The 18,104-nt window shown below is 40.7% G+C and overlaps 1 protein-coding gene across 4 annotated transcripts in view; it reads left to right on the plus strand.

The window, feature by feature from the left end:
* The first annotated feature begins 1,972 nt into the window (after positions 1 to 1,972).
* The window catches only part of LOC122557719 (endoplasmic reticulum-Golgi intermediate compartment protein 2-like), a 64,629-nt gene continuing 48,497 nt past the window's right edge, over positions 1,973 to 18,104 (plus strand). Inside the window, exons 1-7 of one of the 4 annotated variants that reach the window (XR_006313923.1) lie at positions 1,973 to 2,246; positions 9,247 to 9,355; positions 12,751 to 12,797; positions 15,004 to 15,074; positions 15,563 to 15,603; positions 15,716 to 15,811; positions 17,873 to 17,968. Coding sequence is in view for 3 of the 4 variants with exons in the window: in XM_043705627.1 (XP_043561562.1) it covers positions 2,138 to 2,246; positions 9,247 to 9,355; positions 12,751 to 12,797; positions 15,004 to 15,074; positions 15,563 to 15,603; positions 15,716 to 15,811; positions 17,873 to 17,968 (569 nt within the window). In the remaining variant the exon portion in view is untranslated. The remainder of the gene's footprint in view (positions 2,247 to 9,246; positions 9,356 to 12,750; positions 12,798 to 15,003; positions 15,075 to 15,562; positions 15,604 to 15,715; positions 15,812 to 17,872; positions 17,969 to 18,104) is intronic. The other 3 variants (XM_043705627.1, XM_043705626.1, XM_043705628.1) reach the window with 3 other exon arrangements.

Consider the following 18,104-nt stretch of genomic DNA (forward strand, 5'->3'; position numbering starts at 1 on the left):
TTTGGTACCATGGAAAACCGCTTGGAGGAATTGGAATGTAGGAGTTACAGAAAGAATGGGAAAATGTTTAAGAGGTTACAATCATTTCAAGGACATTAGAGAAAAAAAGGGGGACAGTACAGTAGTTTGCATGGACAGTGGGATGTTGTTTTTTTGAGGAGAGGCATGGTGACAGTGGATTTCAAGAAGAAAGGGACAACTGCTGAAGAAACAGAGTCATTTACATTGTCAGCTAATCTAGGAGCCAATAGGAAGAGTTGGGTGGTATGATGCTTATTGGGACTAGAATGGCGGGGGGAGCAACAGATGGGTCTCATGGACATGATGAGCTCAGAGATGGCATAATGGGAGATAGAGAAGAAACAGAGAAAGATGTGGGTTTAGGCTTAAGGCAGTGGGGAGCATTATAAGAAGTTAGACCAGCTGAGCTATTAGAATAAAGGGAGAGACCAGAGGCAGCTGATTGAATTATCTCAATCTTAGTGCCAAAAAGATTTCCTTGCATTTATTGTCAGAGGGTGAGGGTACAAGAGAGGCTTTTAAAAAGATGATTTGTAGTAAAGAAATGAAACTTGGAGATTACTTTTACATTGGTCCCAGACTAGTGAGCTTATGAAAGGGTTTGAAAACCTAGCAGAATTGCAACTTGTGCAGCAGAGACTGAAATCAGAGTCAGACTATGCAGTCGCAGAAGGGATGTCAAATGATTTGCCCTTAGTGAACTTGTTTATCAGGGAGAGTATTGCACCATTGCGTTCATGCCAACATTTTCCTCGTGACATATCCACATGATAACCCTTGTGGATTTGACGTTTTTAGCATAATGTTCAAACTCTTTCATATCCTCACTTTGCCATTTATAAGTAAATGCAAAATATCTGCAAAATCTCTGGGTTCTCCCACAGCTTTAGCCACTTTGTAGCCTCTTCTTTCACTGTGCTATTGTTGGCCAAGCCTTCAGCTGTTTAGGCCCTACATGTGGAAACCTTTCCCAAAAACCAGTCTGCGTTAGTACCTTTCTCACTTTCTTAAATCTATCTCTTTCACCACCTTTTTACCTCTGCCAATATTTCCTGTCATGATTTGGTGTCCAATTTTCGCTCCTGTGAAGCATCTTGCAACTCCATTAAAGATGCTTGACAAATGCAAGGCTTTGTTGTTGACATGGTGGCATAAATCAGAGTGAGTGAAAGCCTTACCTGACTTCAATGTAAAGCAGAGTGAGGGTACACTCCACAAGGAGAAAGTGAGGTCTGCAGATGCTGGAGATCAAAGTTGAAACTTTATTGCTGGAACAGCACAGCAGGTCAGGCAGCATCCAGGGAACAGGAGATTCGACGTTTCGGGCACAGGCCCTTCTTCAGGAAGAAGGGCCTGTTCCCTGGATGCTGCCTGACCTGCTGTGCTGTTCCAGCAATAAAGTTTCAACTACACTCCACAAGGAATGTCAGCCCACTTCCCTCCTACAGGAGGATGACTTCACAGCAGGTATGCATCTTAAACCTATGTCTATAGTTGCACCAAAATGCATTATCTTGGCCTGCCCATGCTATTCACAAACTGTTTCTCACCAGATGAAGACTCTTTATAGAAATGCTTGCTTCTTGAAAAATACAAAGGTTACTTTGTCACACCCTTGGCTAATGTGCAGCTGTGAAACTTTGAAACTCCAGGAATACATTACAGCATGTTCCTTTTTACAATCTCCCTGAGGCGTTCTGTGTTCTGTTTTTTTAAATAGGAACACAGTTAATAAAAATAATTGTTTGTGCTATTTTTCTTCCTATCAGTGATACAAAAATGGGAACTAGCTCTCCTTTAAGACAGTTAGACCAATTTTCACCCTCTGCAATTCAGTTTATTTTTCATATCTCCATTCTAATGACAAGCTGTCAGTGTATTTCATCATTCTAAATGACCAGATCCCATTCTCCCGGATGTGCAAATATTAAATCTCTTAAAGTTTAGTCTGCAGTCTTTTACAGGGTAAGGTCGTTTCGTAAAGTGTGTTTTTTTCTGCTCTGCTGGCTTCCGTGTTTGCAGCAACTTCCTGAATCAAAGCAGTGACCGGGGTTTAGGTATAGGGTCTTAAACAGTAGCTCATTGACAACAGCTTCAGAAGACGACTTGTCACAAGATGAGGAGGCGTTTCAGCAGGAAGGTATCCCCCAGTACCATCAAAGAGTTGGATGCTTTCCCAAAAGTTCCTGATGTGTGCGTCCAAACCTCCATCAGCGGAGGCACAGGTGATATATCAATTTTCCAAGCAGCTTTACAATTCAAATATGTTACCTTTTTCTTTGTTACAACAGTAACTGCAATTCAAACATATTTCATCTACTGGAAAGAGGTTTGGGGCCTCCTGGACTCACGAAAGGCACTTGAGAAATGCAGGTCTTTCATTCACTTTTCATAAAAAGCATAATGTCTGTAAGATTTTAAAAGGAGAGAAGAACAAAAGGCTTGCATTAACGAGGTGTCTTTCAAAGGGGGGGGTAAGAAAGACAGGAGGAAAAGAGAGATGGATAGAGGAATGTATATAGACTTAATATACGTAAGGTAAAAACAAGGACTGCAGATACTGGAAACCAGAGTCTAGATTAGAGTGGTGCTGGAAAAGCACAGCAGGTCAGGCAGCATCCGAGGAGCAGGAAACTCGACGTCTCGGGCAAAAGCCCTTCATCAGGAATAGGCTGATTATCAGTGATATACAGGATTATGGAGATGCAGTGGGTACAAGGGATTGAAGCGTTTGATCAGTAAGGATCATACTAAGAAGTAGGTCAGGCGTGAAGGGCTGAATGGCCTTTCTTCTTCTTGTTTTCCTATGTTCCTCAGGCATCTTGAGAGAACCTTTCAGGACACTTGCAAAGCACTTTACAACAAAGAGAGTATTCTTTATAATGCATTCACTTATTGTCATGTAGGGAACCCTACTGGCTTTCAGCTTCTCACCCAGTAGTTGCCAGTACTCACTCCTTAATGGGTTATTGTTGTAGTAGTCAATTGATTGGCAGCCTCAGAGATAAAGCACCGTCAATACAATTAGATTAAACGTTTATCACTGGAGCTGGGATTTGCAGCAACTTGTGAATCGGTAGAATTCATGGATGGCACAAACTGCTATAGGGAGAAGCAACAACTGATTGAGGCAGTTATAAGGTGAGCTGTGCTCAGCAAGCCCTCCCGACAATACCCGCTGTAGGGAAAACACAGCTAGCAGAGATGGACATTGTCACACTATTGAAAAAATGAAAGGTTTACATAGGTGTCTCCAACTAGTACTCCCACTACAACAGTCTCAGAGTTCAAAGGTTATAGTTCAAGCTCCACTCCATCAAATCCAGACTAACACTGTAACTACAAAACTAAGTAGAGCTGGACGATTAGAAGTGCTGCCTTTCAGATCTGGCTTCATCTGCTCTCTCAGATAAGCACATAGAAACCACTTGAACAATTTTGAAGAAAAGAAGAGGAATTCTCCCTGGGCTCCTGACCAATATTTATAAAATATATAGGGATAAAAGAAATCCATCAACTTGCAACACTGAAAGGAAAACTGACTCTCTAGTCACTATAATCTTCCTATTTGTAGAAGATTGCTGTGTGCAAATCAAATGCTTCGTTATAGACATGTCCTCAGATACTACATTTCAAAAATACATCATTAAGTATGAAGCAATTTGGGACATCATGGAAGGAGCCATATAACTGCATATCTTTGCTTTTTACATGATTAAACTGAGTGTCACACTGAGCTAGAGTTGTTCTCAGTTGAGGATCAAAAGCAGTAGGTTTTCACCAGCTTATTTCCTGGTCTTTTTGGATTCTCACAGAAATGATCAACCAGTTTTACTGCCATTTCTACATCTGCACTGATGTAATAGAGGAAGCAGAGCAGCAGATGTGAAGAGTCTATCTTCAAAGTTTAAAAGTGAGCAGTCTGTAATGTTCCAATATGCACTCACTGCAGTTTGTTTTTCTTTTCTAACTCATTATTTTTTTCTTTGATATTGGACAGGAAAGTATGCACTCTGATTGTCACAGTAAGTCTTGAAGGATAGCTAGCGTATTAAAAAAAAGGAATTGCGATAATCAATTTTAAGCCACGATAAATGCTTCAAACAAACAAGTTTACTGTATCCATTTGTCTCACCAACAGTAAACAATTTAGCCCTTCCAGAGTACTCTATCAATCAATAAGATCCTGGCTAATCTGATTCTGGTTTCAACTACCTCTCATAATCCTCGACTTCCTTGTCAATCAGAAATCCAACACAAAGAATAAAGGCGAGTCAAACAGTCAGGACAGGCAGGGACAAAGCAGAGAACAAGGTAGGACTGATAAATAAAACTGCATTTATTTCAATGCAAGGGGCCTAACAGGGAAGGCAGATGACTCAGGGCATGGTTAGGAACATGGGACTGGGATATCATAGCAATTACAGAAACATGGCTCAGGGATGGACAGGACTGGCAATTTAATGTTCAAGGATACAAATGCTACAGGAAGGATAGAAAGGGAGGCAAGGGAGATGGGGGAGTGGCGTTTTTGATAAGGGATAGCATTACAGCTGTACTGAGGGAGGATATTCCTGGAAATACATCCAAGGAAGTTATTTGGGTGAAACTGAAAAATAAGGAAGGGATGATCACCTTATTGGGATTGTATTATAGATGCCCTAATAGTCAGAGGGAAATTGAGAAACAAACTTGTAAGGAGATCTCAGTTATCTGTAAGAATAATAGGGTGGTTATGGCAGGGGATTTTAACTTTCCAAACATAGACTGGGACTGCCATAGTGTTAAGAGTTTAGATGGACAAGAATTTGTTAAGTGCATACAAGAAAATTTTCTGATTCAGTATGTACCTACTAGAGAAGGTGCAAAACTTGACCTACTCTTGGGAAATAATAGGGTACTGGGCTAATGGTCGGATACTTGGTAGTGTGAATGAGCAGAGGGATCTTGGTGACCATGTACACAGATCTCTAAAAGTTGCCACCCAGGTAAATAGTGCGGTAATGAAGGCATATGGCATACTGGCTTTTATTGGTAGAGGAATTGAGTTCCGGAGTCCTGAGGTCATGTTGCAGTTGTATAAGACTCTGGTGCGGCCGCATCTGGAATATTGTGTGCAGTTTTGGTCGCCATACTATAGGAAGGATGTGGAGGCACTGGAACGGGTGCAAAGGAGGTTTACCAGGATGTTGCCGGGTATGGTAGGAAGATCGTATGAGGAAAGGCTGAGACACTTGGGGCTGTTTTCATTGGAGAAAAGAAGGTTTAGGGGTGACTTGATAGAGGTGTACAAGATGATTAGGGGTTTAGATAGGGTTGACCATGAGAACCTTTTTCCACGTATGGAGTCAGCTATTACGAGGGGGCATAGCTTTAAATTAAGGGGTGGTAGGACAGATGTTAGGGGTAGATTCTTTACTCAACAAGTCGTGAGTTCATGGAATGCCCTGCCAGTAGCAGTGGTGGACTCTCCCTCTTTATGGGCATTTAAACGGGCATTGGATAGGCATATGGAGGATAGTGGGCTAGTGTAGGTTAGGTGGGCTTGGATCGGCACAACATGGAGGCCAAAGGGCCTGTACTGCACTGTATTTTTCTATGTTCTATAAGGCAAGGCATGTGACTGAGATGTCACTGGGGGAGCAGTTTGCGGCCAGCGACCATAATTCGATTAGCTTTAAAAAAGTGATGGAAAAAGATAGACCAGATCTAAAAGTTGAAGTTCTAAATTGGAGGAAGGAGAATTTTGATGGTATTACACAAGAACTTTCAAAAGCTGATTGGAGACAGATGTTCACAGGTAAAGAGATGGCTGGAAAATGGGAAGTCTTCATAAATGAAATAACGAGAGTCCAGAGAAAGTATATTCCTGTCAGGGTGAAAGGAAAGGCTGGTAGGTATAGGGAATGCTGGATGACTAAAGAAATTGAGGGTTTGGTTCAGAAAAAGAAGGAAGCACATGTCAGATATAGACAGGATAGATCGAGTGAATCCTTAGTCGAATATAAAGGCAGTAGGAGTATACTTAAGAAGGAAATCAGGAAGGCAGAAAGGGGACAGGAGATAGCTTTGGTAAATAGAGTTAATGAGAATCCAAAGGGTTTTTACAAATACATTATGGACCATGCTGTACATCTCTATGACTCTATGACTCTCTGACAAAAGGGTAACTTGGGAGGGAATAGGGCCACTCAAAGATCAGCATGGCATAGAGATGTACAGGATGGAAGCAGACTCCTCAGTCCAACCCGACCATGCCGACCAGATATCCAAACCCAATCTAGTCCCACCTGCAAGCACCCAGCCCATTTCCCTCGAAACCCTTCCTGTTCATATACCCATCTACATGCCTTTTAAATGTTGCAATTGTACCAGCCTCCACCACATCCTCTGGCAGCTCATTCCACACGCGCACCATCCTCTGCATGAAAAGGTTGCCCCTTAGGTCTATTTTATATCTTTCCCCTCTTACCCTAAACCTATGCCCTCTAGTTCTGGACTCCCCCATCCCAGGGAAAAGACCTTGTCTATTTACCCTGTTCATGACACTCATGATTTTGTAAACCTCGAAAAGGTCACCCCTCAGCCTTTGACACTCCAGGGAAAACAGCCGTAGCCTATTCAACCTCTCCCTATAGCTCAAATCCTCTAATCCTGGCAACATCCTTGTAAATCTTTTCTGAACCCTTTCAAGTTTCACAACATCCGTCCGATAGAAAGGAGACCAGAATTGCACGCAATATTCCAACAATGCCCTAAACAATATCCTGTACAGCCACAACATGACCTTCCAACTCCTGTACTCAATACTCTAACCAATAAAGGAAAGCATATCAAACGTCATCTTCACTATCCTATCTACCTGCGACTCTACTTTCAAGGAGCTATGAACCCACACTCCAAGGTCTCTTTGTTCAGCAACACTCCCTAGGATCTTACCATTAAATGTATAAGTCCTGCTAAGATTTGCTTTCCCAAAATGCAGCACCTCATATTTATCTAAATTAAACTCCAACTGCCACTCCTCAGCCCATTGGCCTATCTGACCAAGATCCCATTTTACTGTTCCATATCACCTGTCCTCCATGGAGAAATTTGGAAAGAAAAACACATTTGGCCCCAAGTCCATCAGGAAGTGGTCAGCATGTGGCATCCTTGAGACCATGCAGGAAAAGGAGAGGGTGGATCCTGCTGCGTGGTTCTCTGAGCAAACTGTCAAAGTCATTTGGCAGAATGCCTCATCACCAGAACTTGCCAGCAAGCACCAAGATATCGCTTAGCTGGTGGTGAGAAGGGCACTCCCTGTGAGATCCTCCTTGAACACCCAGTTGGTCTGTGCCACTGCACGTTGCCCTCGATGTGGCTGAGGGGGTTGGAGGCTGGGGGTGGTAGAGACTGTCGCAATCTCCTGCTGGAATGTGCTTTTGCAAAGACAGGCTGGAGAAAGATGCAGTGGGGTTTGTTCAAGGTTCGTCCCAAGCAGTTTTGTGGTGTAGGACTCAGAACTCTACAGGCTGTTCCTGGGATGCACACCAAGACAAACATTGACTGTTTCTAGACAACCACCGACTCGTGAAGGACACGCTTTGCTCTTCCCAAGACTTGTTGGTCATCCAGAGAAAAGAGTTGACATTAACCAAGTGTTGCAGCCTGGCATATTCAGAGACCCAGGGCTACGTGCTGAGGGACACACTAAAACTTGAGGCCTTTCCTTCAGAGCTTCTTTCAGGTTTTAAATGAATAGTAACCTGTTTTTATGTCAAGGACCTCGGATGAAATGATTAGCTTTTTCTTTTTATTTCTAAGATCATTTCACATCTCCAACAAAATGTGTCATCTAGAATATGACATCCATGATGTGCTACCAAGTATGTGACATTAAAGGCAACATTTAGAATGTGAGATGTTGAAATTGCCTAGAACACCAAGTGCTAGAAAGTTGAAGTAACGTAGATTTAAAGTCGTTTTTTTATCAGTGCAGACCCGATGGCCAAAGGGTCTTTTCTGTTCTGTATGATTCCATGATGCAATGTGTTACGTGCTCCTAACATTTACACTTTTTTAATACTTTGCTCTCCATGGTATCCAACTGGTTGCTCCAAACGTTTGAATGTATTTCTCACGCTCCCAACTTACCATTGAGTTCAGGATCTGTATTACAGTAACATTAAAGAGTTGGGGCTAGATGAGCTGGTAAACACTGCAAACATGTTCCAGACCACAATTTACTAGATAACTGCATGTAGACTACAACAACCTATATTCATGCAATGCCTTTACATAGCAAAATGTCTTAAGGATCTCCTTAAGAGCATTACAAATTAAATTGTGACTGTGCCAATTAAGGATTTATTAAGTAAGATTACCAAATGCTTGGTCAAAGAGGAAGTTTTGAAGGAGTTTTAAAGGAGGATTGAGAGGTAGATGGTCAAGAAAGTTTATGGATAGAGGCTCCAGATCTTAAAGTCCAGGTAGCTGACTGCACAGCCCCTGAAGATAAAATGATTTTAAAGAGTCTGGAATTGGAAGAGCACAGAGTTCTTGAAAGAGAGTAAAACTAGAAGAGTTTTTAAGCTAATGAGGGGTCTGGCCATTGAGACATCTGGAAACAATGATGTAAATTTGAAAATAAAAACACTATTTGACCTGGAGCCAATATAGGCAGGCAAGCAAAAGGATGAGAGGTCAATGGGACTCAGTGAGATTTAAAACACAGGAAGTCGATTTGTGAATGCTCTTGAATGTCTGAGTGTTGGATATGGATAACTAGTCAAAATAGCATTGTAATAGGCAGTCTGGACACAATAAAGAGACAGAAAGGGGTTTCAGCAGCAGATAAACTAAGACAGGGGTGAAGTTGACAGATATTACAGAGGTGGAACTAGGCAGCGCCATGAATGTGGGGGCTTAAGGACATTTCGGGATCAAATATGACAACAAGATTGCAGAGACTGGTTTAATATCAGACTTATCTGTATGTTGACATATTGTAAAAATAATAAGGTGACAGCAAGGTTGTTAGTTTTGGATGTAGGTTGCTCGCTGAGCTGATAGTTTATCTCAACAATGATGATATTGAGGACAATTTGTGGTATTATCAACAGTCCTTCAATTAATTTACAAGAGAGTCAGGATATAAAAATAATCTAATCTTCACAATATTGATATAGACTCATTAATGTATCTGCACAACATAGTGAGTAGGAACCTTGTTTTGTTTTGCAGTTTCACTGCTCACCTTCACATTAATTGCCATCCTAGCTATTGGAGAATTCTCTTATTTCCAAGACAGCTGGATACAATACAACTATCAAGTTGACACAAATATTTCCAGGTATGATTACCTTGTTTACAGATGCCATCAAAGGAAAGTTGGTATAGACTCATAGAGCTGTAGAGATATATAGCACGGAAACAGACAAAAACGAAGAACAAAGAAAATTTACAGCCCAGGAACAGGCCCTTCAGCCCTCCAAGCCTGTGCTGATTCAAATCCACTGTCTAGACACTTCAGTCCAACTCATCCATTGTATGATACAGATGTAGAGTATCAAACATTCACTCTTACCAAAATCTTCTTCTTTCTTAGTCTCTTTGGATTTCTAAAAATGTATTCCCAGATGTGTATATCACTGACTCGTCCAGCAATTATTGTCCAACCCTAATTACTCCTGAGAAAGTTAAAAATCACACAACATCAGGTTATCGCCCAGTAGGTTTATTTGGAAGCACTAGCTTTCTGCTCCTTCATCAGGTAGAGCAGTGTTTCTAAATAAACCTGTTGGACTATAACCTGGTGTTGTGTGAGTTTTAACTTTGTCCACCCCAGTCCAACACCAGCTTCTCCACATCATTATTCCTGAGAAAGCAGTGCTGAATTGTTTTTCAAACCACGACCGCAAGAACACTCACAGTGCTTTTAGGAAGGAAGTGTCAGAATTTTGATATGGTAACAGTGAAAGACCAGTGATACAGTTCCAAGTCAGAATAGTGTCTCATTTTGATGGTAATATGAGGTGGTGGTATTTCCAACTACCTGCTGCCCTTGTTCCCCTTGGTCAGAGAAATCACAGGTCTGAAAGGTGCTGTGAAATGAGCCTTGATGAGATGGTACAAGCTGTGCATTCTAGTACTGATTTAAAAAATTTGATTTATTAATCCACAACAATTTTGTCTCCTCTTCTCTGATCTTTTAAATTAATACGCTATCAATGGGTAGCCCTCTTGTTTCTAATGACCTTGACTGTAGGAAACAGTAGTTCTCTCAGGAGTGGCAATTAGTGGCGTCTAGATTGTGGGTATTAGTGGTACATAAACAAAGAGTTGGGTGCTTTCTAGATAGTTGGCATTGGTGTGGCTTACAATGTGATATTCAATAAGTCTTTATTCTGGAGGCATTGACAGTGTCTAGACTCTGTAGGTTGGAAATACCAAACAGGTCTGATCAAAATGATTACAAAAAGATTTGCATAACAATTTATTAGGTTGAAATACCTAAAAAAGATATGAATTAATTTTCAAATTATACTATATACAGATGCCAAAGCTAAATGGTTAGGTCAAACAATTGAGATATATGTTAAATAAGTGAGTGTAGCAAGTGATTAGCACTGCCAAGGACCTGGATTTGATTCCAGCCTCGGGCGACTGTCTGTGTGGAGTTTGCACACTCTCCCCGTGTTTCCTCCGGGTATTCCAGTTTCCTCCCTCAGTTCAAATATGTACCTGGTAAATTGCTCCATTGTGTCCAGGGATGTGCATGCTAGGTAGATTAGCCAGGGTAGATGCAGGGTTACAGGGATAGGGTAAGATGTTCTTCAGAAGGTCAGTGCAGACTCAATGGGCCAAGTGATCTCTTTCTGAACTATAGGGATTCGGTGATTCCATGGGTCTCACACTGACTTTCAGCCCATTGGGAACTTGGTGACGGCGGCACTTGGAGCTCTATCTCAAAGGGCAACAATCTCACTAACCCTAGCCCAATGCTGAAAGTTTAACAAGTGCAGCAAAGTCCCTGATGTTAATACTATTCAGAATCTAATGTTACGTGGTGTATCACCATTCATTGTACTTTCAGTACTTTTCCAGGCATTCCATTACGCAGGAATTAAGTTGAAAAACACTTATACTGTTAACTGCACAACATTCTGTCTCCTACCCAGCCAAAGTCATGCAGTTACCTCACACAACAAGACAGGCTGTTTTTACACAAGGCTTATTTCTCACGTAGTTTTCCATTTTAGTTCAGTCATATTCAGTTAACCCATAATGATTAACCCTTATGGTCTAATTTGGAGACAGCATTTCTAAGCCTAACACCTCACACCACCGTTCAACGTCTTCAAAACAGATGACCGATGCCTTGTACAAACACTGTTTAATAGCTGCAAGTTGGTTACACATGTTTAGATTACTTACAGTGTGGAAACAGGCCCTTCGGCCCAACAAGTCCACACCGACCCACCACCCACCCATTCCCCTATATTTACCCCTTTACCTAACACTACAGGCAATTTAGCATGGCCAATTCACCTAACCTACACATCTTTGGACTGTGGGAGGAAACCGGAGCACCCGGAGGAAACCCACGCAGACACGGGGAGAATGTGCAAACTCCACACGGTCAGTCGCCTGAGTCGGGAATTGAACCCGGGTCTCTGGCGCTGTGAGGCAGCAGTGGTAACCACTGTGCCACCGTGCCACCCAGTGATAGTTAACAGGCCACTGCACAGGTACATAAAACAAGAAACAAACAATTAACAATATTATAACTATTGGATGACATAAGAGTAAGTGTACTGCTGAAGCTTTAGGTGAGCACCCCTTAAATATGCCCCACCAATGATGCACAGTAAGGATTCCTAAGTTGCCGGCTATGTGAATCAATTGGTCTTGGCTGTGTGCAACGGTACGCTACTCAATTGATTGGTGATGCAATACATGATTATCGCCTTCTGTTCTTTGATTATGTAGTGTTATGTCCAATTGCATCATAGATGATAAATTTTATCACTACATAATTTGACAGATGATTCCTCTCGCTTATCATTAAGATTGAAAACATGAATGCTGGTCTCACACAGATAGTGAGGAAAAGTTTTGTGAATGATTGCATTATTGGGTGGTAACTTACTGTATTTGCAAGTACTCCCGCTTTTCTGCAATGTACATGGTTCAAAAGCAATGGTATAGAAGGGGCATACTAGACCTTCTGGACATTGGTCATAATCACCTTCCTGGTAGCTCTGTTTGTTGTTATCACCATTTGTCATAAATCACAGGTGTCCACAGCATATCCCCAAACAGACAGGGTAGGATGATAAACTGGCACCATATTTGCTGCTGTGTTGTATTTAAAATCAGTTAACAATTAACCCTTAATAGTTAGATTTGGAGATAGCATTTTTAAGCCCAACACTACACCATCTAACCTGAGGAGGTTTAGACTATGGACATTGGTAATGCCAAGATTGTAGGCATTGGTAATATATAAATAGATGGCATAGGCCCATCACATTGACTACATAATTAAATCTTAGGAAAGAAAAAAACAGCTTGAGATATTTTCACTGTCAGAGATGGAAACTTAAGGCTGTATTGTAACAGGAGCTTGTCTCTTCATCACGCAACTTATGTTGAGGTTATGGCATCCAATCACAAGACCCCACTGTGGAAATTAAACCCTTCTGATATTACAAATTTCTAATCTACTTTGCATTCTTTTTTCAGCAAGCTCCAAGTAAATCTTGATATCACAGTGGCCATGCAATGTGACTGTAAGTATCTGGTACAATTTTGCAAAGACTGTTCAAGAGGATCTGAAGACCTTTGCGGGGAAGTAGAGTAAATTCAGCCAAATAATTCGGGGTGAGGGAACTTAACTACAGGATTTAGTGTGGAGTCAAGGTTGTACCAAAGGAGGTTGAGGGATGATTGGATAAAGGTGTATAGCATAAGTAAGACAGAAAAGGAAAAGTGTTTCTATTAGTTGAAGGTATGTCTTTAAATTAATTGAGATAAAGTGTCTTGAAGAGAATTGTAGATGTACAAGTTCTGTTAAAAGTTCTTATAGACAAATATGGATGTGTATATGCATAGCTCATTGAAAATTACAAGTTACTTAAAGGGATAAACAAGATAGATGTTTCCCAAGCTGAGGAGTCTATAAATATAATACACAATTTCTAAATGTGGGAAGCCACTTAGGACCAAGATGAGGGGTATTTTTTTAACCTAGAAGGTGGGAATCTTTGGAATATGCTACAAGGAGAGTTGTGGAAGCTCTATCATTGGGTACATTTGAAGTAGATCTTGATGCATTTCTTAATACTCTGCATCAGAAAGAAAGATTAAGTTCTTTTATTCTAACAAGACCCTTACAGACACTCAACCCTCATTGAAAAGTCACCCACACCTTCACATTAAAGCCTCTTGCTCACCTGACATGGTTGTAATTGGCTACCTTCCTTAAATTGCTTTGCATTCACTGGATGATAGTTTGTCCAGTTGCTGTCTCTCAATGCGGCCCTTAAAGCAAACTGCAAACTCAACTCACTGTTCTTTAGTATGGGTTATGTAAACTCACGTCTTCAACAGCTCTGTAACGTGTCTTCATCTTTGACATCCTCAAGCCTTCTGCTTCTGAAGCTTTTCTTCTTCGTTAGCTTTGGACAACTCAGGATTCTCCCAGCTATTACTATTTGGAGACTACTAATGGCAGCAGCTCTGCTGTATGGGCCTTCCTTGCTGCATGAATCTGCTCTGGTTCCTCTCTATCTTTCCCTCTCTCTCTCTTTTTCATGGTTTTAAAACTCAAATCAGCTGACACTTTAGCAATTATCCCCCAAGACAGCTTGCTGATCATTTCACTGAATTCACAGAATGCTTGTCAATGCTGTTTGATCTCAAGATTTAAAATTACTTCCCAACCGTTAAAATAAGGATTAGATCTTCATAGAACTGAAAAGCCGAAATCAACTTTTCATCTATTTTAGAATCCATGGTCTCAAATTTTCAAAACATAAGGTGTTACGTTAAAGGTTTAGCTGAGTGATGCCTAAGAGCAGTTGATATAGTTACAGAACATCGGCCAGGCTACAACTCAATTCAATTCTATTCCATAGTGTATTAACCTGAAACAGGGGATCTGTGTATTTGGAGGTTTGCATGGGCTTTCTTTATAATCTTGAATATAGTCAAAGTTATCTGATAGTGCAATAGGATATACAGGATCATGGATTCCAATTTTATATATAGGTTCTGAGGCTATGTGCTATTCATTTTTGTTTTCAATATGCCTTTGCTGTGTAGGTATGGATGGCATTGCATTTTGTGCCTACTCCAAATTGCCAAGAGAGCATTATGCATTAACACCAAGCTGGGACTGGAGTAAACTGTTGGCCAGTCCAGGTATAGGTGGTAGATTCATTTCCCTAAAATACACCAGAAGATTTCATTGCAATTATATATTTCCATAGTTATTTTGGTGTCAATAATAATTATTTTTTTCATTGCATTGCTAAAGCTCAAATTATTCACCAATATCCTTATTGACTGGGCCAATGTTGCATCTCAATCCCACAACAAACCTGGTTGACTCTTAACTGATCTCTGAAGTGGCCCAGAAAGGTCCCTCTTTCTTAAGACCATGAGCAATGAGAATAAATGGAGCTCTCGACGATAGTATCCACAACTTGAGAGGAAACAGAATAAAATCTAACATGTTCTACCTGTTAGAAAAGGTTGAACAGGCTAAATCGTTTCCCTAGAAAGGAAGAGGCTAAGGACTCACATTATGGAGACCTTTAAAATGATCCAGAGGTTCAAGAAATTGAAATGTTGTTAAGAGCAGTTGAAACAATATTGAAGCATTTAAGTGGAAGCTAAATAAGCACAGGGTGTAGAAGGAAACAGTGTATCAAAATAAAAAAAAATGCCTGCAAGGTCATTCCTGTTTCTGTTGTTCTATGTTGTTATCCAAAGATGTTGGAGCAGACATGATTGATCAGACAGAAATCAGGGTTGGTGAGTCTGGAGACCTTCAGTATGAGCCAGTAAGTTTTTATCAGCTTCACTTTTCTCTTTGATGTGCGTGTGCAAGCAGACTCACAGCTTGCTTTTAAGAGATTTTGAGGAGCCAATATTCCCTCTAAGCTATATGCAGCACTGACATCCGGTCCAGAAGACGCTACAGTGCAAGGTCCTTAGAGATTGGCACAGAGGAAAAGAAATAAAGAGGGATGGCTGGGTATAGCCCCTGTTAATGTGCAACTTCTGCCTCTCCCCTCCTCTCTATTCTAAGTCCTTCCTTTAAATCTACCTCTATGACTAAGCTGTTAGATACCTGTTCCAATTTCTCTTTATGTGGCTCCGTGTCAAATTTTGTCAGATAACCCTCCTATGATGTGCCATTGGATGTTTCAATGCATTATAAATGCTATATAAATGAAAGCTGCTGTTGTTTCACCAGTCTCATCTATTCACATTTTTCCAAGGAGTGGAATTATAACATAATATATCATATACTTTTAAAAATATTTAGACCTGCTTTGAACTCACAGAAAAGGAGAAAGTCTGGCAGAGGTATGTTTTTAAAGTCATTTTCTTCCTGTTGGCATTTTGATAATCTGTCCTTATTGAAACAGGAACTTAGATACTTTACAGAACTAATCTGAAAACTTACATTTACCTGCAGAACAATACAAACTATTCAACAACAACTCAACGAGGAACATAATCTGCTGGAATTCCTCATCAAGTCATCATTTAATGGAACAACAAAGGGTCCAAGGTAAACACATAACTTAGCATATATCAATTTAGTTTGATTGTAACACTTTTGAATTCAAGGTAGGAGATTATAGGCTCAATGCTTACTCCAAGGGCTTAAACATTATTACATTGTGTCATCTTTAAGCCTTGTTTACCCTCTCAGGTGGATGTCTCAATTAATGCATTTACCTACACTATGCTTAATTTCAATCCCTATGACGATGCTTAATTTCAATCTGGAACCTCAGAGCAAACAGGCCAAAAAGCAGGGAATCAGATCCTGAACCTAATGCTCATAACCCATCAAAACATTTTTAAGATAGCCAGAGCTCCATCCTCATTCCCAGGCATACTAAAGCAGGCAAGCCCCTGTCACTGCCATGATTTTCCAATCCTGGTGGCTTCCAGTGATACCAAGGGTTCACATTGGTATCAGAAGGTACAGTGTACCTAGAATTACTCAGAGCTAAAACACAGATGCATGCTGTATGATCTAATGCTCTATGTATTCTAGTGACTGCATTTCTTGTACTTCTTATTTGTATTCTTGTTTTTCATTCATATTCATAGAGGTGGCACGGTGGGTCAGTCGTTACCACTGCTGCTTCACAGTACCACAGACCTGGGTTCAATTCAAGCCTTCAGCGACTGTCTATGTGGAGTTTGCACATTCTTCCCATGTCTGTGAGGGTTTCCTTTGGGTACTCTGGTTTCCTCCCACAGTCCAAAGATGTGCAGGTTAGGTGAATTGGACATGCTAAATTGTCCGTAGTGTTCAGGGATGTGTAGGTTAGGTGCATTAGTCAGGGGCAAATGTAGAGAAAAGGGTTTGGGGCAAACTACTCTTCAGAGGTTTATAAGTTAGCTTGTTGAGCTGGAAAATTTGCTTTCAGACATTTCATCACTATACTGGGTAACATCATCAGTGAGAGTCTCCGATGAAGCGTTGGTGGTATGTCCCACCTCTCTGTTTGTAGGTCTTGGTTTCTTAAGGTGGGTGATGGCATTTCCAATTCTTTTTTTCCAAGAGTCTAAATCGATGTGTTTATTGGTGGAGTTCTGGTTAGAATGCCATGCCTCTAAGAATTCTTGGGCAAGTCTTTGTTTTGCCTGTCCAAGGATGTGTGTGTTGTCCCAGTCAAGGTGATGTCCTTCTTTGTCTGTATGTTGAGAAACTAGTGAGAGTGGGTCATGTCTGTTGGTGGCCAGTTGGTGTTCATGTATCCTGGTGGCAAGTTTCCTGCTAGTTTGTCCGATGTAGTGTTTTTTACAATTCTTGCGTGGTATCTTGTAAATGACATTAGATTTGCTAGTAGCATCTAATTGATTCTTTAGTTTCATTACTTTCTGTTTAAGTGTGTTGGCTACCATGATGCCAAGGGGTCTGAGTAATCTGGAAGTCATTTCTGATATGTCTTTGATGTAAGGTACTGTGGCTGTAGTTTTTGGTTACGTCATGTCTGCTTGTTTGGGTTTGTTTCTGAGGAATCAGTCAATTGTGTTTGTTGGTAGAATTTTTCTTGAAAGCGTTGTATCGATGTGTTTCTTCTGCTTTTTGTAGTTCTTGGGGGCTGCAGTGTGATGTAACTCATTGAAATGTCTTGATGCAACTCTGTTTGTGGGTGTTGGGATGATTGCTTCTGGAGCTAAGAATTTGGTTTGTGTTTGTTGTTATTCTGTAGATGCTGGTTTGTCACGTGACAGCTAAACATACACTTCACCAGAGACTCTCACTGAAGATGTTACCTAGTATGGTGACTAAACATCTGAAAACAAAGCTTCCAACTCAGCGAGCTAACTTACATACTTATCATCATCCTGAGCTATAAATCTTCTCAAAAAGCGCTGACTCTTCAGAGGGCTGATGTGAACTTGTTGGACTAAAGGGCCTGTTTCCACACTACAGGGATTCTATTTTATTTATCAAGCTTACTGTTAAATGCATTAAAATAACAATGGATTAATCTTGATGCTGAAATGTTTAAATTGCATCTGATTAGAACCTGTGGATTTTAAAGTCTATCGGGGAAAAGTAATGTGCAAATAACATTTGAAAATGATTTTGTCATTTTGCTTTCAGGGTTGTTGACTCCAGAGATGCTCCAAATGCCTGCAGGATTCATGGTTCACTGAAACTCAACAAAGTTGCAGGGAATTTACATATTATGGCTGGGAAGTTGGTACAATCCTGATAACTTTGCAGTGTTTTTAAAGTGCACAAATCAGCCTCACAACTTTGTTAAGTAAACAAATCATAATTCAAAAAGTGCGTGATACAGGCAGTCCTTGCTCAAAGCTTAAAAATATGCTGC

This window comes from Chiloscyllium plagiosum, chromosome 16 (assembly GCF_004010195.1).
Source record: "Chiloscyllium plagiosum isolate BGI_BamShark_2017 chromosome 16, ASM401019v2, whole genome shotgun sequence".
Classification (NCBI taxonomy): Eukaryota; Metazoa; Chordata; class Chondrichthyes; order Orectolobiformes; family Hemiscylliidae; genus Chiloscyllium; species Chiloscyllium plagiosum.